Source organism: Dama dama, chromosome 9, assembly GCF_033118175.1.
Source record: "Dama dama isolate Ldn47 chromosome 9, ASM3311817v1, whole genome shotgun sequence".
Lineage (NCBI taxonomy): Eukaryota > Metazoa > Chordata > Mammalia > Artiodactyla > Cervidae > Dama > Dama dama.
The window spans coordinates 97,168,797-97,196,575 of record NC_083689.1 but is presented as its reverse complement, the minus strand read 5'-3'; the positions used below and the strand labels follow the sequence as shown (position 1 = coordinate 97,196,575).

General features: G+C 38.8%; 1 protein-coding gene across 4 annotated transcripts in view; it reads right to left on the bottom strand.

Moving 5' to 3' along the window:
• Positions 1 to 27,779, bottom strand: part of LNPEP (leucyl and cystinyl aminopeptidase) — a 103,273-nt gene that overhangs the window by 63,378 nt on the left and 12,116 nt on the right. Inside the window, exon 1 of one of the 4 annotated variants that reach the window (XM_061152066.1) lies at positions 14,947 to 15,048. The exons of the other annotated variants lie outside the window; for them this stretch is intronic. Within the exon in view, the coding sequence (XP_061008049.1) occupies positions 14,947 to 14,992 (46 nt within the window). The 5' untranslated portion in view covers positions 14,993 to 15,048. Of the gene's footprint in view, positions 1 to 14,946; positions 15,049 to 27,779 lie in introns of those variants that run through there. 4 annotated transcript variants of the gene reach the window in all.

Below are 27,779 nucleotides of genomic sequence, written 5' to 3'. Positions count from 1 at the left end.
GAACTCAAAAACTTTTTTGTAAAACTTTTAATAAAATCTCAGTGGTTAGAAATTTTCTGTGGTAGTTTTTTTTTTTTAATTTAATTAATTATTTCAATTGGAGGATAGTTACCTTACAATATTGTGGTGGCTTTTGCCATACATTGACATGAATCAGCCATGGGTGAACATGTGTCCTCCTATCCTGAACCCCACTCCCACCTCCTGTGGTCATTTTAAGTACCTGGTACAGTGGTGCAGATCAGTAGGTTCATTTGCTTTTTCATTAAAAGGCCATTCTGACTTTTTTACCTCCTCTGGGCCAATTATGTTCTCTTAGGCATTTGCCCATGTGTTCTCTCAGACCTGACGTAGACAACCATGGGCTCTGAGCAGTACAGTTTAATTTAATAAATGTCTAAACCAACTGTAGGTATAATCTCAGCTTAATAATTTAGAGCATTCCCATACCCGAATCCACCCCCTGAGAACTCTGTCTTTGTGTCTTTGATTCCTCAGCCACGCCCTGTTTAAAGCCAAGGGGTATCCTGCAGACTGACTGTTTTAGCATCTCCTGTCTGCGCTTCATTAACTTCCAATCTTTTGACTGGGGCTTAGTCAGATCCCTGCCAACATCCAGATAGCTTACTTTAATTATTTATCATCCAATCAGATTAATACATATGTGGAATTTTAAACTTTCAGAAATAGAACACATCAACTCTTCTGCTATACTTTTACTGCATACTAGAAGCAAACTTTTGTATGCATGTACAATCATATCAAGTTAAATATACCAAACCAAGGAAAAATACTTTTATTACAGGTAGCTCATGAAGACTGTACTTCCGAGTCTATTTAAGAAATCTTGCTTTGGGTTCTTAAGTGAGTACACTTTGATCTCAGCATTAAAATTTGAGTGTAACACATAACTACCCCTTGCTCTAAAGGTATTTTTTTTTTTTTTTTTTGTATTTAAAGAAGGGATCCTAAAGAAACAGGAAATTTTCTAAAACTTCTTAAATCCACATATACGAGCTATCTATAAGCCCAAAGCAAAGAAGGTCCTAGATGAACTATTGCAGTTCCAAACAACATAGGCCCATGTGGTTATGATCTAAGAAAACAGAAGACTTCTTTTCATCAGATATGTGAACTGGTGCTCCTTGAGGTTGTCTGTGGACCAGCACCAATCTGCAAACTGTTATCCATCTGTGATAGGCTACATGAAGAATATTGATATTTAAAAACTTTTTTAGCAGATTGACAGTAATGTTATATTTAACAAATTCAGTAATTTAAAAATGGAGCTTATATTTTATTTTTCAATTTTCCAATGATTCATTTTTTATATGATACAAAATTTCCACAACAGATTAAAAATTAAAAACCACAAAAAACAAGGAACCTTGATTCTCCAGCTCAGGTAACATGAGAAGCAAAATGGGCTGGATTATCAGCATTGTGGGCAACTCAGGTGGATACAAAGTTAACAACTAGTACAGAAGCAGTGGGAGTGAAAAAGAGGGAAAGATGGGTGACAAGTCATGTTAAAGCGTGAGAATACACAGGAACTGATGCTCTGTTGGGCTGGATGATGGAGACAGAAGGATGATGGGGCTAGGCCTGTGGGATGGAGACAGAAGGAAGTTTAAGTCAACTGCCTGTGCACATTCTGGCTTGGATAATGAAGAGGGAATGCCAGTCACTGAGATGAGAATACAGTGGTTTTGGGAGGGCCGGGGGGCGGGGTGGGAGCAGCGAGAATGGAATTGTGAGATGGCATCTGGTATGGGACACGACACCCTTATCTGACAGAGAGCCAGGTGCAGCTGTCTGAGTAACAGCATATTATAGCAGTACACGGGCTTCCCAGGTGGCTCAGCGGGAAAGCACCCACCTGCCAACGCAGGAGGCGCGGGGGGTTCGATCGCTGGTCGGGGAAGATCCCCTGGAGAAGGAAATGGCAACTCACTCCAGTATTCTTGCCTGGAGAATCCCATGGACAGAGGAACCTGGTGGGCTGCAGTCCAGAGGGTCGCAGAGTCAGACACAACTGAGCACATACGCATGCAAAGCATTGAAAGCCTCAGTTTGAGACAGAGCTTCAAATCCTGGCTCTCCTGACTGCTTAATCTCAAAACAGGTTACCAAACATCCCTGAGTTTCCATTTCCTCCCCTGTAAATATGGAGAAGGAAATGGCAACCCACTCCAGTATTCTTGCCTAGAGAATCCTGTGGATGGAGGAGGCTGGTGGGCTGCTGCCCATGGGGTCGCACAGAGTCGGACGTGACTGAAGCGACTTCGCATAGCAAATATGGAAAACGGTAACTACTTTGTAAGTCTGTTACAAGGATTATGTCATGTGGGCCTGGACTCAAAAGAAGGATCTGGGTGGAAGACTCGGGTTTCAGAATTAGCTGTGTTTATTTAAGTGAGGATTAAAAGCATGCAGATAGATGAGACCACGGAAGGGGAGTAAGCGTCAGGGAGCGTCATCATTTAAGAGGGGCCGCAGAGGACAAGACTGTACCAGACGCAGGAAAATCAGGGCAGCAGAAAGCAAAGGAAAAGTTTCATGAGGAAGAAGGTGGCTGGTGTTAAATGCCATAGGAAGGTCTCGTACAATGACGCCAGAGAGAGGCCACTAGATCAGGCAACCCACGAACCAGTGACTTTTTACAAGGTGCCTTCAGAGGAGCTGGGCAAGCGGAAGCCTGACTTCAGTGGCCCAAAGAAAGAAGGAAAAGCTAACAAAGCCAGGCAGTAAGTGCTGCAGGGAGTTCTTTTGAGGCACACAGCTGTGCACCAAGAAAAAAACACAGGGTCAAGCTAAAAGAAAATGTGGCATACAGAAGGTTCAATCCATTTGCTTTTGTTTGTTGGCCTGTGTCTCAGGTGGAAATAACCTAAGTGTGTATTTGCACGTTATGTGCATTTTACCATAATTAAAAATAAAAAGCAAATGAAAACTTTTTTTAAAAAAAGAAAGGGAGAGCAGATGGTTAATCCAGGGTTAAACAGGTAGGGAGGATGTGGTGAGAGACAAAGGGGAAAATACACAGAGTAAGTGATTAACCGAGGTGTTCAATTTAGAAAACAGGACAGAAAGCAAAGCTACGGCATACGACATGGTCAAGATCCAAATAAATCCCTTTAAATTGCTATCACATTTTCTGAGAAAATGAAGTTAAAAAGGACATATTTTCAAATCAACAAGCCAAAACAACTTTAAAAGAATAAACCTAATCTAAATTAAGGCTTCTTGGGCAGATACAAGAATTGGTATATTCAATTAGGTACTATAGCAACTTGCGATATTCAAACTAGGCCCTAACAATAAAGGATTATTCTTCTTCTGAGGCCCTTATGACATATTTAAATAGAGGGAAAAGCTCCATGTGTGAGACAGCATTTATATCTACTAGATCATTTCTAAATGGAAACCATTCAATTTCTGAAAAGATGGCTAATTATCAACTAAAGTGACTATTTCTCTAATGAGCAGTCCTTTTCTATCAAAAAGAGGTTTTATTTTAAAGAAGTTTAAGGTGAAAAAGAAAATAGAAAGATTAGAATTTATAACCAAAAAAGTGATTCTTCTACACAAGTCTAATCTGGCAAAACATTACCCAACCCCCTGACCACCCTCAAAGAAAACCTCTTCCTATTAACCACAAGGCCCACTTTAAGTCATGAGTTGAGATATATCATTATCTCACCATTGAAGGGCAGTCAACAGCACTGTACGTAAGTTTGGAAGAAGTTTTAAGTAGTCCCCTTTTCTGGTAACATCCTGTTTGCTCATACCGCGAGGTATAAGCAGTGTCATAAAACACACGCAGAGTCCGACATGCATCCCTACTTTTACCACTAATAACAGCGCATTTTCACAAACTGCACTTAACTCTTCAGTTGACAGGCCCAAGGTCACAGCCCAGGATGCAGGGTCCAAGTCAGGTCATTCTCTCTTCCGTTCCCCTCACTCTCCTTGTCTTCCATGAGAAGACAGAAGACAAGTGAATGGATAATTAGGGGCGGGAGGTGGGAAGATCAGAGAGAAATGGTTCAGTTCATGAGCCCCGTAAGCTCACTTTACCTATTTTGGTTCCAAGAGTGACTAAGATTTATTTTGCTCTTTCATGCTACCCTAAAGTTCACTTCAATGCATGTAAAAAGGCCGTGGGAGACTTCCACTTCCAGTATGACAGAGTAATTGGTCCCAGACCTTTCCTCCTCTCATCAACAACTGGACGAAATGATGCAACTACTTTCAGGTACCAGCTAAGAGAGGGGGCAAGAGTGTGACCTCTGAGAGAAGGCCACATCTGCTTGGTTCTCTGCCTCGGGGCATTTTCCTGACTATAGTATAGTCAGCTGCAGTCCAAGCAGAGCAGGGCTGGGAGGCAGAGATAGGGTCCTGGGGAGGAGGGACTATACAGAGGGGGGACCACAGAAGTTTGTGTAAGGCTTTCCTGAGAGTCTGTAACCAATGCCGGACATGTAACTACACAGGGCTTACAAAAGAGTGGCTGTATTAAGGTTAACAGAAACACAAGAGGTCAAGCAACTTCAGGGGAAGACTGGAAGTCTAACCCAGTCCAAACAAAGCGAACTCATTAACACCCTGGGCATGAAGCACTAGGAAGGCTTCGCTTTAGGGGTAAAAACATACCCCAGGATGAGGCCTACTCTAGACACACGCTAACAAAGCCTAAAACTAAGCCCTAATAGAATCCACAGCAGAAACAGAATTTGGAGGATGAGTCTTGCTAAGGTAAACGGGCCTGAGGAAAAACCTTGAGACTTCCACAGATCAGCCCTGGCAAAATATAAAGCTAAGCCTATACAGGAAGATCAGTCAGCAACTAAACTGCCCACTAAAACAAAAATCAACACCCTACAAAGCCATTTTTAAAAAATACAGTATCTAAAGCGGGTAAAAACTTTAGATCAGCTATTATAAATATGTCTCAAAAAGTCAAGGACATTGTGTTTAAAAACAACAACAGAAAAGAATATATGAACAGATGGGAATCTCAGAAAAATCAAAACTAGAAAAAAGAACCAAATGGGAGGGGAAAAATGGAAATTCTAGGACTGAAAGGTTCAATAACTAAAATGAAAAAGTCACTGAATAGACATTTTTTTCAACTTTTTATTTTTTATCAGTATATCCAATTAACAATGCTGTGATAGTTTAAGGGTGAGCAGGAAGCAACTTGGCCATATGTATACATGTATCCAGTCCCCCCCAAACTCCCCTCCCATCCAGGCTGCATATAACATTGAGTGGAATTGCATGTGCTAGTCGGTTGTCCGTTTCAAATATAGGTCACTGAATAGACTTAATAGTGGATTTGAGATAGCAGAAGAGAGAGTCTATGAACTTGACAAATCACTGCCAATTACAAATTTGAGGAATAAAGGAAAAAAAAAAAAAAAGAGTTGCAGAAAAATGAACCTAGCATCAGACATTTGTAGGACAGTATCGGTCTAACACATATGTACTGGGAGCCACAAAAGAAGACCAAAAGAATAAAAGCAGAAAAGATAGCTGAAGAAATAATTGTTAAAATTGTATAGTTTGTTGAAAACACTATTTTATCATATTCAAAGAGCTCATCAAACTCCCAAGACAATAAATACAAAGAAAATCATATCTAGTTTAATCATGGTTGAACTGCTGAAAATCAAAGATAAAGAGAAAATCATTAAAAGGACCCCAAAACAATATGTTATATACAGGAGAAAAATAATGCAAAGATCACTAACTTCTCATCACAACAATGGGGACCAGGAGATGACAGAACAACATTTTTAAAGGGCTAGAAGAAAAAAAAAAAAAATTCCATTTAGAATTCTCTATCCAGTGAAAAATCCTTCAAAAACAAGATAAACATATTTTCAAATAAAATGAAAGCTGACAAAGTTCTTCTCAAGCAGATGTGTACTACAAGAAATTATAAAAAATGGTTCTTCAGGATGGAGGGAAACAATATGATATGGAAATTCAGGTCTTCAGGAAGGAAAGGAGGATACCAAAAAGGATGAATAAGTTACCAAAAAGTAAGTTTATATTTTTTATTTTTCTTAAAGTTTCCTTAAAAGACTCTTTTAAACAAGAATAACATGCAAGTAGTTTTGAACAGAAATAAAAGATATGACAACAAGAGCATGAAAAATGGAGAGGGTGAATAAGGAGAGTTATATTAAATTATATTTGTGAATTGAGAAGATGAAATGGATGTGTCAAGTGAGAGGCTGGAGGTGTGAAGTAGAAAGTGAGAAAAGTCAGGGGTAAAATGTGAAGTGATACAAATGCTGACTATAAACAGACTTAAAAAGTTAAGGTTGCATATTATTAGCCCTAGAATAATCAATGAAAAAATAACTTAAAACATGCAAAGAAAACAATAGAGTAAATAAAATGAAGCATTAAAAAATAGCCAATTAACCCAAAAGAAGGCATTAGAAGAGAAAAACAAAATCAAAAGGGACAAATGAAAACAATGGCAAAATGGTAGACTTAAACCCACTTACATAAATAATTACATGAACTATTAATGGATTAAACATCCAACGAAAGGGTGGAGACTGTCATATTTAAAAAAGCAAGATTCAACTATACACTGTCTATAAGAGATGAATTAAAAATTTAAAGACAGGTTAACAAAATAGAATGAAATTTATTATGATAAAAGGAGAAATTTATCAGAATAAGACACCACTCTTAAATATGTATGTACATAATAATAAAGCTTCAAAACTCAGAAAATGGCAAAACTCAAGAGAAAAAAACATTCACAACTCTAACCGGAGATTTTATCATTTCTCTTTATAATTGATAGAACAAGTAGACAACAATAAGTAAAGCAACAGGATATGTGAAAGATGCTATCAACCAATTTGGCCTAAGTGACATTTATAGAACATTATACCAGATAACTACAGAATACATGAGTCATTTACCAAGATGGATCACATGCTGGGCCATAAATCTCAATAAATTTCAAAAGACTGAAATAGTCTTTTTTTAAAGACTCTGTTCTCTGACCAAAAAACCAGTAATAGTAAATCCAGACAATCTCCAGATAGATATCTGGAAAATAGAAAATATACTTCTAAAGAATCCATGAGTCCAAGATAAACCACAAGGAATTTAGAAAATATTTAAAGTAAAAACACAAGATATCAAAAATTGAGAGAAATTTACTGCTATATTAGAAAAAAGTTTTAAATCAATGATCTAAGTTTCTACCCTTAAGAAGTTGGGGGAAAAGAAGCAAATTAAACCTAAGGAGAAACCTAATGAAATATAAAACAGAGGAACAACAGAAAATCAAACAAAACATGCTAGTGGAGGGCAAGAAAGCAGTGTTATTGGCTGTAATTCATGTTCTCCCAGAAACTGGCCTAAAAAGGCATATGTATCAAGTCCTGCTGGATCTCAAAGAGCAGTTTCTGCTACTCAAAAGTCTATTTAGGCTCATCACAGAGACAGATCAGAACTGGGTCCTGAGCTAGAGACAGAGGTGCTCCTTAACAAGCCCACAAGTCTTATGCGTGTCCCTCTTTCAAGAAGACCTGGAAAACACAGAAATACGTAGCCAGTGATGCTAGTTATACCCAAATTCAGAAAATACTTGTGTACTCCTCCTCTTAAATATAAACCTAGAGAAGGTTTTTTTGTGTATGTGGGGGTGGGGTGGTAAAACTAAGTATTTAAAATGGATTAGAGAGCTACTATTTAAAGAAAGGGACTTCCCAGGTGGTACAGTGATAAAGAGATGCGGGTTTGATCCTTGGGTCAGGAAGATCCCCTGGAGTAGGAAATGGCAACCCACTCCAATGGTCTTGCCTGGAGAATTCAATGGACAGAGGAGCCTGACAGGCTACAGTTCACAGGTTTGAAAAGAGTTGGACACGACTGAGCACTGAGCGTGCACACGCATATTTAAAGGAAAACTCATGATTGCTTCAAAAGCAAAAAAAAAATAATAATAATAATTCTTAAGCAAAAAACTATACTTGAGTCATCTGTTTCTGTATTTAGATTTTTGTATATTTTTTTTCTTAAGAAGTGAACCCCCTTTTAAAGTTTCCATTTAAAATTTTAGCTGAGTACTTTCTCAATAGGAAAAATGCCACAGAGGGGGTGGGGCGGGGAAAAGAGGCCTCATTTTTCAGCATTGGATTTAAAGTGCTGACTTCATTTAGGGTAATCACAACCTTGACTCTCACTATGCAGAAACGCAACCGTCTAGCAGTAGTTCAGGTTACAGTTCTGTGAAAGGACTCTCCATAGCTAGCAGCTTTGTTCTAAATCTCAGTGACCCAATGGCCACAACTATATATAAACTCAGTCGGTCCCTGGCGCTAAGCCACGCTTCCACAAATCCTGGAAGCACACAGCCCCGTGCACCGTGCCTGCTCCACCTCTGACCCACAGTGAGACCATCGCATGTTGCAAACATCTCAGTTTCCCTCAGGCACTCACGGCTGGTGTAGACACTTCCTCTTGGTACCTGTACCCCACCCTCCTCACTCTCCTCGCCCACAAGCCTCTCTTCCCCCGCCCCCCCACCTTTAATACACTAGTCCAGTGTAATCTTTTCAAATCCCTAGGTTTTCAGCTTTTTAAAATCAATTCAACTATTGCTGGAACAATTAGCCTACTCTGACCCGTTCCACTACCCTCCCTAAAATAGTTTCGTTCTGTTCCGTTCAGTCGCTCAGTCAAATCTAACTCTTTGCGACCCCGTGGACTGCAGCACACCAGGCCTCCCGGCCCATCACCAACTCTCAGAGTTTACCCAAACTCATCTCCATTGAGTCAGTGATGCCATTCAACCATCTCATCCTCTGTCATCCCCTTTTCCTCCCACCTTCAATCTTTCCCAGCATCAGGGTCTTTTCCAATGAGTCAGCTCTTCGCATCAGGTGGCCAAAGTACTGTACACCATAAAAATTAAGATGCCTAACTCTTCTCTTAGGATGAAAAGGTTAGAAGGACTGCAATAATAACATGCTTAAATGAGCCCTGAAAAAGTGAAGCCAGTGAGTCTTCCACCGATATTACTTTCCCCCAGTACGGTAACTCCTTGGACAATCTAGGAAAAGCAACTTGATTTATAGCAAACTCGACATTATCCAGTCATCATTCTCAACCAATCCTGCCAACCTGAGGATGACCCAGGACACGCTTGCTTGGTGCACTGTCCATGGCGCTTTCTTTATAGACTGTGCAGTGTTAATTATGCTGGCTGCCCTGCCAATGTTCTACAGAGACTACAGGGAGAGATAAACAATCATTCCCGAATCATGAGTCACTGTACCGTCTCCAACTACACGCTGCTGCTGCTGCTGCTGCTAAGTCGCTTCAGGCGTGTCCGACTCTGTGCGACCCCATAGACGGCAGCCCACCGGGCTCCCCCCTCCCTGGGATTCTCCAGGCAAGAACACTGGAGTGGGTTGCCATTTCCTTCTCCAATGCATGAAAGTGAAAAGTGAGAGTGAAGTCACTCAGTCGTGTCTGACTCTTCGCGACCCCATGGACTGCAGCCCACCAGGCTCTTCCGTCCATGGGATTTTCCAGGCGAGAGTACTGGAGTGGGGTGCCACTGCCTTCTCTGCTACACACTGCTGGAAGCCCTCAGACCTGGAAGGTGGGAGCTGTGCACCCTACTTGTGCACACGCATTGTGCACACATGCTTATCTAGCTCTCACATTTAGGATGCGTTCCAACACCTGTTACATATACTTTCTAAAATGCATTTTAATCCTGGCAACTTTTTGCCTATCAAAGGATTAGAGGTTGAGAAAGAGACGGTTTAGAAAACTTTCAAGGCCTGGTTTATCCCCTAGAGAAGAGAAATTCTGTGTCAGTAAACTATAATTTAAAATTTTGCTTCACACTTAGATAATTGCTCCAGGGAGGGGCTCTTTTCTCATTTACCTCGGTGTGCCTGCTGCCAACCAAGGTAGAAGCCTGCAATAAACTTGAAATTAAAGTAGCAATACCCAACACGTTAAAATGAAGTATTAATTAAAGAAAATTACATCCATTTTCACTCAGAAAATCTTTGGGAGCTGAACCCACGTTTGCTGAAGCTTGGAATAAAACAAGGTTAATATGCTAGCTATGAGGTTAAGAAAGTCCTTCTAACACCTGCTCTGAGGCTGGGTTTAGTACTATTTCAGTGATTATTAGCTCTGGGTCATTGCAATTCATTTTTACTGGACACTGATTCTTCAGACTACATTTCCTCAAAGCCACCATATAATTTAAATCAATTGTGGTTTAGGAGGCATAAAGTATAGTGAAGAGAAATTGGAGGTTCTAATTCTGGCTCCTTCACTTAATGTGTGTTGGAAACTCAGTTTCCTCACTGTTAAAATGGGAATAATAACTGCTCTGTCGGCTTTATCATAGGGGTCAAATAAGGTAAGTGGGTCAACAACACTTTGCAAATTATTTAATGCTACATTAAATTGCTATTGCTAAGATACTACCTTGGAGAAGGAAATGGCAACCCAGTATTTTTGCCTGGGAAATCTCATGGACAGAGGAGCCTGACAGGCTACAGTCCAAGGGGTCGCAAAAAGTCAGACACAACTTAGCAACTGAACAACAACAACATTACCTAACTAGCGTAGGAATTTCAAAGTCATAAGCAAATAAATGTATCTTCCACCTTTCAGTCAAGCACATGAGTATTTCTCTAAGATCCACCAATATAATTTCCTGTCTCACATCTTTTATCATAAAATATGATGCTTAAATGTCATTACAGTATATATCAGTAAATAAATTCATAAAATAAGAAGAGTCTAGAAACCTCATGCTGACCTCTTGATGTCATTTAGGTTCAGCAACAGCAATGTCCATGGCAGACTTCAGCCAGTGTGGAACAGGATAACTTTAGATGACTATATCTGATTCTCAGAGATTTTAATACATAAACTTTACACTTTAAGTCATCTAGCTCCTAAAACATTTGTCAAATAGCTGCCTTGATTGTAAAGACACTACAACTCTTCCTAAAATATCCGTAGGGATTAAGTGTAGCTAAAGGCCACACTCATTTGCTATAATTGCACTTACACAATAAAACTCAAGATATCCAATGACTGTTAAAATTTGTAAGAAGGCAATTTAAACTTATATACTGCCCAACATTTTCTGGCTGAAATAACCTAAAAGGCAGCATATAACGCAGACAATGATTTTACTTTATAAACTAAAACATTCAGTTGATAAATTTTCTACCATTTTCACATTCTACACTGCATTATATCTACTGAGGCTAATCACAGCTGCTATTTTCTGCGCAGTTGAGTGGTCCAGTGAGCAAAAATCAACATTTCAGTGCTAGAGGGAAGGGAGCAAAGAAGAGGAACTACTTGCTAGTTTCACTGCAACTATGAAGCACATTATTTTAAATATCTATCAAGGAGAACATTTAAGAGGAAAAGGAGACATTCTGCCAGAGAATGCCAATGATGAAGGACAGTACGGAACAGAGACACAGTACATAAAGAATCCCACCATGAAATGCTTCAGACAGAGAATTTAATGCAAAGGGTCAACAAGAGGAACAAATAAACACCTTGAGTTTAACAGATGAATTGTAAAACAAGAACTAGGACTTCCCTGGTGGTCCAGTGGTTAAGAATTTGCCTTTTGATGTAGGGGACGCAGGTTCGATCCCTGGCTGGGCAAGATCCCACATGCCACAGGGCAACTAAGCCCGCACAGGACATCGGAAGATGTATGTCACAATTAAGACGCGACGCAGAAAAATAAAAAAATATTTTTTTAAAAAAGAAGAATTATAAAATCAGGGAGGAGTCATTTCCTTCAGGAAATAAAGGGCAGTTTCTACCTCAACAAACAAGGTGGATGTTCTTTTAACCTATGCCCACTTAGCAAAACTCCAAATTAAGCAACATTCTCCAGTCTCTCTGCAACATTTTCTAACACCATTGCTCACTGTCTCCAACTAAAGGGCTACTGTCTACAAGTTAAAGCACCTATGCCCCCACCAAAGCAGCTGCATTCTTACCAAGAATTAGTGTCTGTTCACAAATCAGTTTATGCTAGTTAACATTATAATTATGGTTATGGAATAATTAAGCATTAAATGAAAAAAATTTTAAAAATTATTTCTATGAAAACTGTGTTATGCATCAGGAAGACCCTACAAAGGTGACTCCCAAATAACACTGCTACCAAATTAAATATTAGCAGGAAAAACAAAAAAGACTGGGGGAGGGGAGTGTCCTAGAAAAATGTTTATACCCAGGCTGCAAAGTGTTAACCATTTGGAAAAACAAAAAAAGAACCTGGAAATGTCAGATGCACCATGGGTAGCACAGAGATATGGAAGAAGACAGAAGTAGAACTCTAATCAGTGGTCCCAGAGGCAAAATAAAATCTTTGGCCAGTAAGACATTATTAGCAACTAAGTTTACACACTTTGACGTGAAATGCTAAAGGAATGAAAAGTTTTCTTTATAGTTTCCATTTTTAACAAGGTTTTAAAGAGTATTCATTATGTTTGAGATCATGTTAAAGGCAAATGGCATAAGTCTAAGGCTCACACCTAAGAATTCATCTTGACAGTCAAGAGCACAAACATTTCCCCAAACACAAACCATAATGTATGCATTTACTTGTGAATGTCTAAAGAACAATTTTACTGTAACGCTTAAGAACCTAGCTCTGCAAAGCTACTACTTACTAATGAACCAGGTAATTTTAAAAATCATGTCTCATCAATACATGTTAAAAGCCTAAAACACGTTCTTTGAACAAATAACTCCACAAGAGGAATTTCTCCTAAGAGTAACTGCACAGACACACATGTATAGTGTTTATAGCAGTCTTGTTCACGTAGCAAGAAAAAGAAAACAACTAAAAAAAAAAAAAAAAAAGAAAACAACTTACATACGTAACATCAAGGGATAGGTATATTCACATCCAATAAAATATCATGCATACATAAAAGTTATTTAAATCTAGTTTATACACAAAAAGCTGTTCAAAATACAGTATTAAGAGGCACGTTATAGAACTTGAAACAAATAGTCATCTTGCTGGATACATTGTAAATAAAAATATTAGTGGTTATTTCTGGAAGGTGGAATTAAAGGTATATTGGATGTTTTTATATTTATATTGTCTATGTTTTATATGTTAAAAAAAAAAAAAACAGGAAAAGCCTCCCAACATGTACAGATCATGTTTTAACCTGTCAAGATCTAACAGTGATAAATTAATGAAAGTTATCAACGGTGTCTTAGAAATGGCCCTAGACAGTGAAATCAAGAAACCTGGATAGCAGGATAAAATTTGCTATTAATCTCTCATGCTGCTGCTGCTGCTGCTGCTAAGTCGCTTCAGTCGTGTCTGACTCTGTGCGACCCCATAGACGGCAGCCCACCGGGCTCCCCCGTCCCTGGGATTCTCCAGGCAAGAACACTGGAGTGGGTTGCCATTTCCTTCTCCAATGCATGAAAGTGAAAAGTGAAAGTGAAGTCGCTCAGTCATTTCTGACTCTTAGTGACCCCATGGTCTGCAGCATACCAGGCTCCTCCGTCCATGGGATTTTCCAGGCAAGAGTACTGAAGTGGGGTGCCATTGCCTTCTCCAAATCTCTCATGGGACCTCCTATTATGAATTGGAGACTTTATCTCCAATCCACAATGGCCTTGTAACTTGTTTTAAGCAATGGAATGCAGCAGAAGCAACACTATAAAATTTCCAATCCTAGGTTTTAAGAGGTATTACAGCATTCACCATTTCTCTTCTGTTGACCTGGAGAGCCCCGTGAGAAGAAATCTGAGCTAGCCTACTTGTGGACAAGGAACCAAATGGAAAAAAAAAAAAAAAAAAGCCCAGCAAACAGACAGCACTCACTGCCAGATATGGGAGCGAAGCCATCCTAAATCTTCCAGCTCCCTCCCAATCAAGCTACCAGATGACAGCTGCTACAAGTGACCTCGGGCAAGAACGGTGGAAGAAACATCCAGCTGAGCCCAGAACAAACTGCTGACCTACGAAACCATAAGCCAATACACAGTTGCCGTTTTAAGCCATTAAATTCTATGATTTATTATGTAGCAATAGATGACTAACTTACCCATCATCCACACAGTATACCATTAATGTTTGGAATGTACTCTTCTTACAGACGAATTTATCCTCCTAAAACAAAAGACTATACTGTACATACTAGTTCTGTGATTCTCTGACACCTTTGCAATGGGAACACATGCAGGGTCTCTTGGTTATTTTCAATTTCAACTCAGACACACAGGGAGAGACTGGAACATTTACATTCTTTATACAAAAATCCTGTGTGCAGCTGTGGGCTTTTCCTCCAAAGACCAAGGACCTGGATGCAGTTGACTTGAGGGAGGGTCTTGCTCCTTCATCAGTGGATGTGAGGATGCTCTGCCTCACAGGTGTCCCAGAGAAAGCCCAGGAGAGATACCGAAAAAAGTAAAACCAAGTTCATGACCACCACCCACCATTGTAACACCTCCACCAGTAATGGTGGTGATCAAAGTCAACATTCACTGAGGGGTGAGCACATGCTCATAACGGGCTGGAAACAGCTGAGAAGTTAAGAATGTGCTGGAACCAGACACCTTGTCACTTCCTGTGTCACCTTGAACTTTGTCTTTCCAAGTTCAGTTTTCTCAACTGTGAAATGGAGATAATAACAGTGATCTATCTCCTTGTGAGAAGTAAATGAGATACATGTAAATATTTAGAACAGAGCCTCGCACACAGCATGGGCTCAATAATTAGTAGTTTTCTGTACTAAGTAACCAACATTTTACAGGTGCCATCTCATTTAATTTAATCCCCACAACATTCTATGGATGAAGAAGTAAGAGGCCGGGAGATGAAAGAACATGCTAGGAAGTGGCACAACGGGGTTTCAAACTCACATTTTTCTCCACTGCAGTAGCTAAACCCTTGAGCACCATGAAGCATCACTTAAACCAGCCCTCTGTGCAGGAACAGGCCCCATATCTTCACAGCCTCTGATCACAGAGTCACCTCTAGATCAGAGCTGAAGACCTGAGGTTCAGGAAGGCCTCAGAGATGAATGCAATGACCACAATGTGTCAGACACTCATGCTGCGGTTCCCACAGTTCTCTGAGCCGTTACTTAGTAGATACTCTAACACTGCTTGATCTTGTCCAACTACATTCACTGTGTTACTATTCCATCACAGGCAGTAAGGTGGACTCCCTCCTTCCCCTGATCATTCTGGTTATGAAGATATCCAAATACAATACAGTGTACGATCATTTTACTATAACTGTATTGATTGTGGTTTTAGAAAAGTAGAAGCTTTTATATTGTTCAGTCGCTAAGTCGTATCTGACTCTTTGCGAACCCCTGGCCTGCAGCACGCCAGGCTTCCCTGTCCTTCACCATCTCCCTGAGTTTGCGCAAATTCATGTCCAGTGAGTCAGTGATGCTCCCCAACCATCTGATCCTCTGTCGTCCCCTTCTCCTCCTGCCTTCAACCTTTCCCAGCATCAGGGTGTTTTCCGATGAGTCGGCTCTTTGCACAAGGTGGCCAAAGTATTGGAGCTTCAGCCTCAGCATCAGTCCTTCCAGTGAATATTCAGGACTGATCTCCTTTAGGATGGACTGGTTGGATCTCCTTGCTGCCCAAGGGAATCTCAAGAGTCTTCTCCAACACCACATTTCAAAAGCATCAATTCTTTGGCTCTCAGACTTCTTTATGATCCAACTCTCACATCTGGACATGACTACTGGAAAAACCATAGCTTTGATTATACAGACTTTGGTCAGCAAAGTGATATCTCTGTGTTTTAATATGCTGTCTAGGTTTGTCATAGCTTTTCTTCCAAGGAGCAAGCATCTTTTAATTTCATGGTTGCAGTCACTGTCAGCAGTGCTTTTGGAGGCCAAGAAAATAAAAGTCTGACACTGTTTTCACTTTGTCCTCTTCTATTTACCATGAAGTGATGCTTTTTTAGAGACCCTTTAAACCTATTATGTTTTACAGAGAAAATAATGAACTTTTGTCTAGTCAGCTGGCTAGTAAAAATGACTGGAACCAAAAAGTTGTTTTTTTTTTTTAATTTTTAAACTTTAACTTCTCTACAGGAAGATGGAAGTGAAACAACAAGTGAGTTTAACCCACAGAACTGCTCAGCTAAGTTTAGTTCTACCCAAATTCAGCTGGGTAATTTTGAAAACAACCACTTTCTCAGACTTAGAGGAAATGGTTAAGCAACCTCTGAGAAGTCATTTGTTCTTGCACTGTGGTACGTTTTTTTTTTTTTTAATGAGTCCTTTTTAGGTAATAGAACATCCTAACATTGTCCAAGCACTCATCAACTAAAATAAAAAGTCTACAAGATGCTACAAGTTATTATTCTAATCTAGATATCCTTTTCTCCCTTTAAAAAGCACAATGAGAACATGTTTCTTAAAAATGAGTTTTTACATTTTACAAGAAAATGAATTCTCAATACTTTAAGCCCAAAGAGGAATATAAAAGTCACTGAAAGAAAGGGACAAGCTAACAGTTTAAGACTGAGCCACATGGTTCCATCCTGATCTCAGACAAAACAGAGATCAGATATGACTGAAAAATTACATTTTTAGAGAAATTTCTTGTGTCATAATTGTAACTGATTTCTTGAAAAAAATATATCTGCTATTTCTTTTTTTCCCCTGTAGTACTAGTTGAATCCTGGTACAGTAAAACATGATAACTAGGGATGAGAGAATCTATAATTACTAATGCACACATTTTCTGGCTAAGTGATGAAACGTTACTAAAAATTTTTTTTTAATTTTTGATGCAAATATTTCTAATACATTTTGCTACTTTCTCGTCCTTTTACAAAGACCAGATGCAACATATGGTCATCCTGGGGGGAAAATGACTGCACTGAAGCTTGAAGGGAAATAGAACTCAATGTCCTGGATGATAGAAGTGCCTTTATAGGAAATGATACCCGCATACCTCATCATTTGGCCAATTTGCTCAAAAACACATTTCAATTAACAACAGAGTTTACAAGAAATCATACTCCATAGGATATTTTTTAAACTTATATTTTAGTTTTGTTCATTGAACCAAGTTTCACTGCAGCTGTTTACTCCAGCTATTTTTTAGGAGATTAAAAGTTCAGCTTAAGGTCAATATTAATTATGATTCTCATATCAGACAGTAAACATTTCTTAAAGGTAAACAGAAATCATTCAATCTGAAACAGAGAGAAGAATTGAGGAAAAAAAGTGAGGAGTGCCTCAAAGGCACAAAAGAACTAACACACATGTAATTGGAGTCCCAGAATTACAGGGGGAAAAAAAAAAACCCAGGCAAAATAATTATCCAAAGAAACCACAGCCCAAAACTTTGTAAATATGGTGAAAGACATAAATTTACAGATTCAAGAAGTTCAATGAACATCAAAAAATATTTAATCCAAAGAAAACCAAGCGAAGAAATAAACTGCTAGAACCAAGTGAAGGAAAAGCTGAAACTAGCTGGAAAATAAAAAGTTACATATTACACATAGAGTAACAAAAATTCAAATACAATGGATTTCTTAACAATGAAGACCAGAAAATGATAGTCTTTAGTGTTTTTATATACATGGAACTATTATATATGTTTGTGTAATATATATGATACATATGTGGGCTGGAAGAAGTACAAGCTGGAATCAAGACTACCGGGAGAAATATCAATAACCTCAGATATGCAGATGACACCACCCTTATGGCAGAAAGTGAAGAGGAACTAAAAAGCCTCTTGATGAAAGTGAAAGAGGAGAGTGAAAAAGTTGGCTTAAAGCTCAACATTCAGAAAACTAAGATCATGGCATCTGGTCCCATCACTTCATGGGAAATAGATGGGGAGACAGTGGAAACAGTGTCAGACTTTATTTTTGGGGGCTCCAAAATCACTGCAGATGGTGACTGCAGCCATGAAATTAAAAGACACTTACTCCTTGGAAGGAAAGTTATGACCAACCTAGAGAGCATATTAAAAAGCAGAGACATTACTTTGCCAACAAAGGTCTGTCTGGTCAAGGCTATGGTTTTTCCAGTGGTCATGTATGGATGTGAGAGTTGGACTATAAAGAAAGCTGAGCACTGAAGAATTGACGCTTTTGAATTGTGGTGTTGGAGAAGACTCTTGAGAGTCCTGTGGACTGCAAGGAGATCCAACCAGTCCATCCTGAAGGAGATCAGTCCTGGGTGTTCATTGGAAGGACTGATGCTGAAGCTCCAATACTTTGGCCACCTGATGCGAAGAGTTGACTCATTGGAAAAGACCCTGATGCTGGGAGGGATTGGGGGCAGGAGGAGAAGGGGATGACAGAGGATGAGATGGCTGGATGGCATCACTGACTTGATGGGCATGAGTGTGAGTAAACTCCAAGAGTTTGTGACGGACAGGGAGGCCTGGCGTGCTGCGATTCATGGGGTCGCAAAGAGTTGGACACGACTGAGTGACTGAACTGAACTGAACTGATGTTACGTATATTACACAAATATATCTATATCTTTGCATAGATTAGTATCCAAAATACGTAAGAACTCTTACAATTCAAAATAGTGGGCAAAAGATCTGAACAGTCACTTCACAAAAGAAGATGAACTAATGTCCAAAAACAAAACAAAACATGCAAACATGCTCAACTACACGCCATCAGTAGTCACCAGGGAAGGCCAATTAAAACCACAGATATACCATTACATACTGATCGGATTGGCTAAATTTAAAAAGGTTAGTCACACTAAATTTTGGCAAGGATGTGAAAAATAAGCATTATCATACACTGCTGATGGAAATATGAAGTGGTAAAACCTGTTTGGAAAATAGTTTGCAGCTTCTTAAAAAGCTGAAATGTACAGCAACCAGAAGACCCAACCAATCAAATCCTAAATATTTACCCGAGAGAAACAACAAATGGCTACATAAAGACTTGTGCTTCAGAAATCAAGGGAGACTTACACTAACCCCGAACTGGAAACAAATGTCCATTAAGACCTGAATGGATAAACAAGTTATAATATAATCCATAAAATGGAATAAAAAATGAATAAAAATAGGCCAAAAAGGCAAAAATAAATAAATAAAAGGGAAAAACTGATATTACTTGGATGAGTCTCAAAATAATTATGCTGAGTGAAAGTACCCAGGCTAAAACAACAGTGCATGGTTTCATTTATGTAAAATCTGTATAGTTCCATTTATATAAAATTCTAGAAAAATGTAAATCTATAATGAGAGAAGATAGACCAGTGGTTGTCTAGGAAGGAGGGGAGTATTTTGTTTGGCTTTGACTCTAAGTTTAAAAAATATAACAGCAAGTATCAGGAATATGCACCACTACAGTGCCCTGATTTTAATTATACAAAGACCAATCTGAGAGGCTATTCACTTGAACAATTACTGCACACTCCCATGCCACACTCTAAGCCTTTGTTCCACAATTATTTCTTGTCCACTTACCCAAAGGAATCATGAAGGTCTTCTGTTTAAAAACATTCTTGACACTATAAATACCAACACAGTGATGGACTAAATTCTCTATAATGTTAGTAAGTATTTCAACGTACTTTGAATGAGTGGGTGAGGGATCTTTTACAGAACACTAGTTCAGTTGGCTTAACTTAACATGTACATGCCTAACTTAACATGATACATGTTTACATCTCATCACAGTTCACCTTATGTCTTATTTGTGGAGTAAGGCAAGAGAAGACAGTCCCCCCTCCACCCATGGGTTTTATTAAGAAATAACTGGCATACATCACTGTATAAATTTAAGGTGTACAGTATGATGTTTTGATTTACATATATTGTGAAATGATTACCACGACAGGTTTAGTTAACATCCATCATCTCATGTAGATACAATTTAAAAAAAAGAAAAAAATTTCTCCTCGTGATGAGAACTCGTAGGATCTACTCTCTCAATAACTTTCTAAATATCATATAGCAGTCTTAACTATAGTCATCACGTTGCACATTACATCCACAGCACTTATTTACCTTATAAGTGGAAGTTTGTATCTTTTGTCCACTTTCTCCAACTCCCCCTCCCCGAAACTCCCACCTCTGATAGCCACAAATCTGATCTCTTTGAGTTTGATGTGAGTTTGTGTACAGGGTTTTTTTTTTTTTTTAAGATTCCATATATAAGTGTGATCATACAAAATATGCCTTTCTCTGACTTCTTAGCCTCTAGGTCTATTCGTGTTGTTGCAAATTGTAGGATGTCCTCTTTTTATAGCTGAATAATATTCCATTGTGTGTGTGTATACACACATACATATAGGTACATATATTATATACATATATACATACATACATGTGAACACATACACACTCCACAACTTCTTTATCCATTCATCCACAGAAGAACATTTAGGTTGTTTTCACGTCTTCACAACTATAAATAATACTGCTATGAAGATAGGGGTGCAGATATTTTTTGAAGGGCAAGACAGTTTAAATAGATCAATCCTAGTCATTCACAGCCCCAAAGAACCCAGAGGGAAAAAGAGTGTGGATTCTAGCTCTCTTAAAGGTCTAGGTCATTTTCTGGCAGGACAGGCAGGGAACAAAAGCTTTTCTAACATGGAATAGATCAGGACAAGTAGGAAAAAAATAATTGAACTTACAAACTTACAGGCCTTTAATTCACCAAAATTAAAATAAGTCTAAGAATTCATCAAAGGACTGAGAAGATAAATGATATACCCACATTATTGTATGTTGGAGGCAGAAGGTTTTGGGAAAGAGACAGCTTGTTAAAAACCTGAGTGCCCATCAACAGACAACTAGTTTAAGAAGATGTGGTGGACACACACACATATACACACACACATACATACACACATATATATTACTTAGTCATAAAAAAGAATGAAATACTGCCATTTGCAGCAACATGAGTGGATCTGAAGAACATCATCCTGAGCGAAGTAAGTCAGACAGAGAAAGACAAGTATTACACATCACTTACATGTGGAATCTAAAAAATAATACAAATGAATCTATTTACAAACTGGAAACAGATCCACAGACATAGGAGATGAATTTACAGTTACTGAAAAGGAAGAGGGCGGCGGGGAGAGGGATAAATTAGGTGTATGGGATTAAGAGACGCACACGACTACATAATATAGATAAACTACAGGATTTACCGTATGGCACAGGGAATGACACGTGGTGTCTTATAATAAACTATGATAGAAAATGATCAGAAATGTGCATATATGTGTATGTATGTATACATATTAAAAGACACCTGCTCCTTGGAGGAAAAGTTATGACCAACCTAGACAGCATATTAAAAAGCAGAGACATTACTTTGCCAACAAAGGTCCGTCTAGTCAAAGCTATGGTTTTTCCAGTGGTCATGTATGGATGTGAGAGTTGGACTATAAAGAAAGCTGAGCTCTGAACAATTGATGCTGTTGAACTGTGGTGTTGGAGAAGACTCTTGAGAGTCCCTTGGACTGCAAGGAGATCCAACCAGTCCATCCTAAAGGAAATCAGTCCTGGGTGTTCATTGGAAGGACTGATGCTGAAGCTGAAACTCCAATACTTTGGCCACCTGATGCGAAGAACTGACTCATTGAGAAAGACCCTGATGTTGGGAAAGATTGAGGGCAGGAGGAGAAGGGGATGACAGAGAATGAGACGGTTGGATGGCATCACCGACTCGATGGACATGAGTTTGAGTAAACTCCGGGAGTTGGTGATGGACAGGGAGGCCTGGTGTGCTGCAGTCCATGGGGTCACAAATAGTCAGACACAACTGAGCAACTGAACTGAACTGATCTATACATGTATAACGTAAATCACTTTGCTGCATACAATATTGTAAATCAACTATACGTCAATAAATAGGTCTGATAGGAACTAATATATGTAAAATGACTGCTGCAAGTAGAACATCAAAGTTTGGCAACTGTAAAAAAATAACGAAAAAGTCGTTTTTATTTTTTAACAATAAAGAAGAAAACCCTTCAGGTATACACACAAAAAAGATTTTAAAAATCAATGATTATTTTTAAAGCTAATTTAAGAATTTTAAATAATTCTGTGTCTTCCCGAGCTTACAACCATCCAGAGATGAAATAAATGACTGCAGAATACTCAGGTAACAAAGGCATCTTGATATGTGGTTTGTCAGATATGCCTGGCTAGGCCATTTCCTTCTCCTGTGACCTAGAGCTATCTTAAGAAACTCACTGCCCAATTCCAATAGCTCCACTTTCTACCTTCTGTGGGTTCCTAAGGTATTCTTCTCCAGTCTCTATAAAAGACAGGCGTCACATGTAGAGTAACAGTTCTCAAGATGCGGTACGGGTACCGCTGGGAATTTCTGATACCCTCTCAGCAGGTCTTCAGTGGCAAAACTATTTTCATAATAAAATGTTATTTCCATTTTCACACTCATTCTCTGATGAGTGTACAGTAGAGATTTCCCTAGCTTATATGACACTTTATATAACACACTGAACACAGAAGCCAATCTAAAAATCCTGTTGTATTCTATTATGCCCGACATTAAAAAAAATATTGCAACAATGCAAAATAATGCCTCTCACTAATATTTCTGTTTTGGAAAATTAAAAATGTTGCTTATGTTAATATGTAAAAGCTTTTCATTGTCATTATGAAATACATTAATATTTTTTAAAAAATCTTTCAGTGTTAATCTCTAACACAGTGAGTATTGAGAGACATAATCCACATCAACAAAAGATCTTAGGGGTCCACAATGATTTTTTAGAGTATAAACGGGGTCTTAGACCAACAAGTTTAAGAAGAGTAACACTGCCTTCAAAGATTAAAAAAATCCCCAAACTCTTCAGACATCTTGCATCTTCAAGCATGCCAGTCTCAGTACACTGTTGGGAAAAGTACAAGGAGTAAACACATAAAGTAAGGAAAGTAAGTACAGAAGGTCTGAATCACTCCAAAGGAGGGCAGGAAGGGACATGGGGTTGTAGACCACCCTGGATTCCTAGGTCTCAAAAAAATAAAAATAAAAAAATCTCGAATTTAACTACATATGCTCATTTGAGCATCCACAGGCAGGAATGTAGCCTTTAATAATCTGTCCCTGTGAAAAAAACACAGTCTTCTTCACCTGATGGTATACAAGATGATCCGAAGCGAAGGCGGCCCGTGATGGACTGAGTGATTCCTCCCCTCTGACCCCAGCTTCATATACTGGAGCACAGGTTTACCACGTTTAGTTAACATCCATCATCTCATGTAGATACAATTTAAAAAAAAGAAAAAAATTTCTCCTCGTGATGAGAACTCCTAGGATCTACTCTCTCAACAACTTTCCAAATATCATATAGCAGTCTTAACTATAGTTAAGACCTGCCCCCAGCTTCATATACTGGAGCACAGACGTGTTGGGAGGTAGGGCCTTTAAGGAGGGAATTCGAGTGAAATGAGGCCACAGGAGCAGGGCTGAAAGGACTGGCATTCTTATAAGGGGAAGGCACAGAGCTCGCTCTGTACGTGCAGAGGAGAGGCCACGCGAGGACACGGCAAGGAGCTGCCATCTGCAAGCCAGGAAGAGCCTCTCACCAGAAACCAACCAGGCCAGCATCTCCCTCTTGAACTCCTAACCTTCACACTCTCAGAACATTTCCGCTAAGCTACCCAGTCCGTGGGATTTAAGACACCCCGTCTGTGGTGCCCTGCCTATAGATTCTGTTTCCATATAAGCACTCCATAAATATACTGAGTGACAGGATAAAAATGGGAGTTTTTTTTTTTTTTTTTTAGGGGGACAGGAGACACGGAATACATGTCTGCACAGTTCACACACCATACCTTATGTTATGTGGCCACTAAGGAGATGTTGAAGTGTTGTTCTTCTCAAGATGTCGCCTACTTTTTTTTTCTTTTTTTCCTTTGATTATTATCAGGACAGAAACAGCCACATTTTTCCTACTGGTTAGTGTCAGGTCTAAAATTCATGCTTTCATAGCTCAGTTCATACTGTAACTTGCTCATACCGTTAGCTGTTATGTTAAGAGAGCCCCACCTCTCAACGGCTCTAAGACTGACAGCTACGACATGGTTTCACCTTCACTCTTTCCATAAGGGTCACAGGAAGGCTTCTGCAAGACCCGTTCATGCCTCTTACCAATTCCAGGAAATTCCTTTTTTTTTTTTTTTTTAAAGTCAAATCTAACTGGCTTGGGAATTGTTTCTGTGGCTCTCTAACGAAGGGCAGGTCGGTCAGCAGGCCCTACAGCCCTGCAGGAAAAGAAACTGATTTAACTGAACCCCTGTGGTCTCCAATCCACAGCAGCTCTCCAGCTGCGAGAAAGGCCCGGCAGATGAAAAGGATGAGGGAGGCAAATGGTGGATCAGTCTTAAATTTTGATTTTGAAAATGCTGCAGAGTAAGAGACTCCCTCCCCCTCAGCATTGCCTTTCCTCAGACACAGAGACCGTGTCTTATTCGGCACTATCTTCCCTGCACAAAGCAGGCGTAAGTGCTGAAACACAGCAAGTGCTCGAAACGCATTTCCGTGGAGAGGGAAGCTGAATGAACATTGATAAGAATATTCAAAAAAAGTGACTTGAAATTACTCTGCTATAGAGATATTTATAGAAAAAGGAGAGGCACTGAAATTCAACTTTACTTGAACAAAATTTTAAAAGCCCTCTCAATTAAAAGAGCACAAAGCAAAGTTCTTATCTAAATGTTTTAGAGTAGTCTAATGTAGTATTAGTTTCAGATTAACATTTACTGAACTAATACATATGAAACACTATATTAGGTGCAAACTCTAGTAGGAACCAAATACAAGGAAACTGTGTTTTTATCTGTTAAATGTAACTGATGGTTCCTGGCTGAACAAGCACGTGTGTTCTTTACACAGAATTTGAAATGTGGTTTGAACCATTGAGAATATGAATCTTAAACAAGCAGTACTTCTGCTTTCATAACACACCTTATACTTCTTTGAGCATCCCTGGGCATAAACGTGGACTCCAGTAACTTACTCCTGTGGGAAAACGCTATCTTCTTAACCCTGAGGCATCTCAGGGGCAATTACAGCCCACAATGAGGAATAACTCCACTCTCTTCCCATGCAGTCCACTCACGTGGCCACCAAACGCTCTAAATACTATTCCTTACATCCTTCACCTTGCTGTTTGATGAAAATCACTACTTTATTTGTTTCAGAAGTTCAAAATATTGTCCTTATGAGAAAAAAACAAATAAAAACCAGATCTAGAGACTCCTGGCAGGGATGGAGTAAGGAGGTAACTGCCATAATTCAAAATAGATTCTCAGAGCCAAAAGCTGCTGCCAAGTTACATTTAGTTAGCAAAAAATAAGAGTAAAATAAGTGTCACAGTCACTAGCAGAAATACAAATTCACTAGTAAAACCAGCTTCTTAGTACGCTTCCTGTGAGGATACATAACAACATAGGTATGAACTTAAATACATATTAAACTACAGACATCTTTGTTTGCATTCCTGATGTCTGTGATATATACCGGCCTCATTGTCAGTAAATGAAGTTCCCTTATCCTATCATCCTAACACTACCCCTTTTGGTCTTTAATTCCTCACTATTTCAACTCCCACCTAATAGATTAAAAAAAAAAAAAAAAAATATATATATATATATATATATATATATGTATAAAACACCTAAGACTGAAACAAGTTCTACTTGTACGAATAATGAGGTGTTATGTATAACATTTGCCAGCAGGAACTGGAAAAACACACCTAAACCAGAATTAAACTGGATGTAGAAATGAACAGGTTTTCTACTCTTAGGCAACACTTCCCCAAAAGAGTCACAAATGCATAATAATTGTTAATAAATATGAATTGGAAAGAATCCTCTCCTGTAGTAGCCTCAAGCCTTTAATGTTACTAAAACAAGAGGTAAGAAATACATGTTCCCCAATTTTCAAAATCTCACTGTGGCTAGAATATGCCAAGTGAAAGTGAAAGTTGCTCAGTCTTGTCCGACTCTGCGACCCCATGGGCTGTGTACTCCACGGAACTCTCCAGGCCAGAATACTGCAGTGGGTAGCCTTTCCCTTCTCCAGGGGATCTTCCCAACCCTGGGATTGAACACAGGTCTCCCGCATTGCAGGCGGATTCTTTACCAGCTGAGCCACCAGGCAAGCCCGGAATATGCCAAACCACCCCCCATATCTTAAACTTCAGTGAATATGAGAAAATGTTTTGAGTTACTGTACATATTTTAGTGTTTTATCTGAAGATATTAAAACCTCTTGGTAACATCCTTAGATAAGAATCACAGAGCTAGTTGAGTGAGAAGCCAGGATTTGAAAGGAGCGGTCTGACTGCTCTTCACTATTACAATATTCTACACAGTAGTCTTACAAAATGAGGTAGATTCACGGAGAGATCTCTAAAATGAAAAAATAAAAGTACAAAACCAAATGTATCTAAGGTAAGTGGTGTGGGATGGGACCTGGCCTTAAAGTCTGAAAGTTTTTGAAGGGAGTATACTGATTTGTGCATCTGTATACCTTTAAAAAAAAAAAAAAATTAACTCTGCTAGACTAAAAGCTCCTCAAGGGCAGAGACCATTCTGCATTCATAGTTGTACTCCAGCTTTAAGAATAAAGCTTGGGACAAGTGAGCATACAGTGAAGGTAGGTGAAGGTATTCATTTCAATAGGGTTATCTTTTTAGAAAGAGAGAAGTAGGGGCGTGTCAAACACAAATTTAAAAAATACTTGTTAATTGAGGCAGTTTAAGACAGTATGCAAGAAAATCTGTACTCAAACATTCACAGTCTTCTCTGACCCACTCCTGACTCCCCAGTAGAAGAACGCAGCAAGGAGACATGGAAAACTAATTTTGGTTTGGTATATTTTTAGTCTTGGGTGATAAAAATAAGAGATGAAGAAAAACTGTTAGCATGATGTAAATAGGAAAAAATCCAAAATGAAAAAAAAAAAAAATAACAACAAAAAAGAGAAGACAATCATCAAGTAGCTTTGAACCGCTCACTACCAGGTTTCAATAAAACAGAATTAAGCTCAAAGCACTCATCTTCTACCAACTGTTTGTACTATATATTTCTGCATTTATTTTCTCTGGTTGATATCCACAGCAGCAATATAGAACCAAGAGAAAACAAAAAATTTATGATATTGTACAAGGTTATAATAATAACCATTTAGTTCTACTGAAAAGCCAGCACTCAAAAATGTTTGTCAATTCCACATTGGATATTAAACAACTCTGGCTAGAGGACACCGAAATGCATCAAGTTATCAGTGCAACATCATAGTCCATGGACTAAAAACACAAACAGTTCAGCATATGAAGAGTATTTAGTTCCTTTATCCTTCTATTTATTATTATGACAATGATCAGATTCACATAAAGATATGCCATTTTGGTCACTTAACAGTTAGCCAATATCCTTGTGGCAAAAAATATTATTATTTTAGCTTAATTTTCAATTTTCCTTTCCTTTTCTAGGCTAACTTATTTTACCCTAATATTTATACTTGTATCAAACTTGTTCTCCAATCAAACATAATCTTTATTTTACAAACTATTTCTAAAAATCTTTCCTCATAACAAAGTTCCCACAGTCCTGGACAATCCTCAGTGTACCTCTTTGACAGAGTTAGCTAGAAAAAGTAATTGAAAATGTCAATGATGACTAAATATTTATGCTCATTAATCTCTCAGGCAAAGTCACAAACC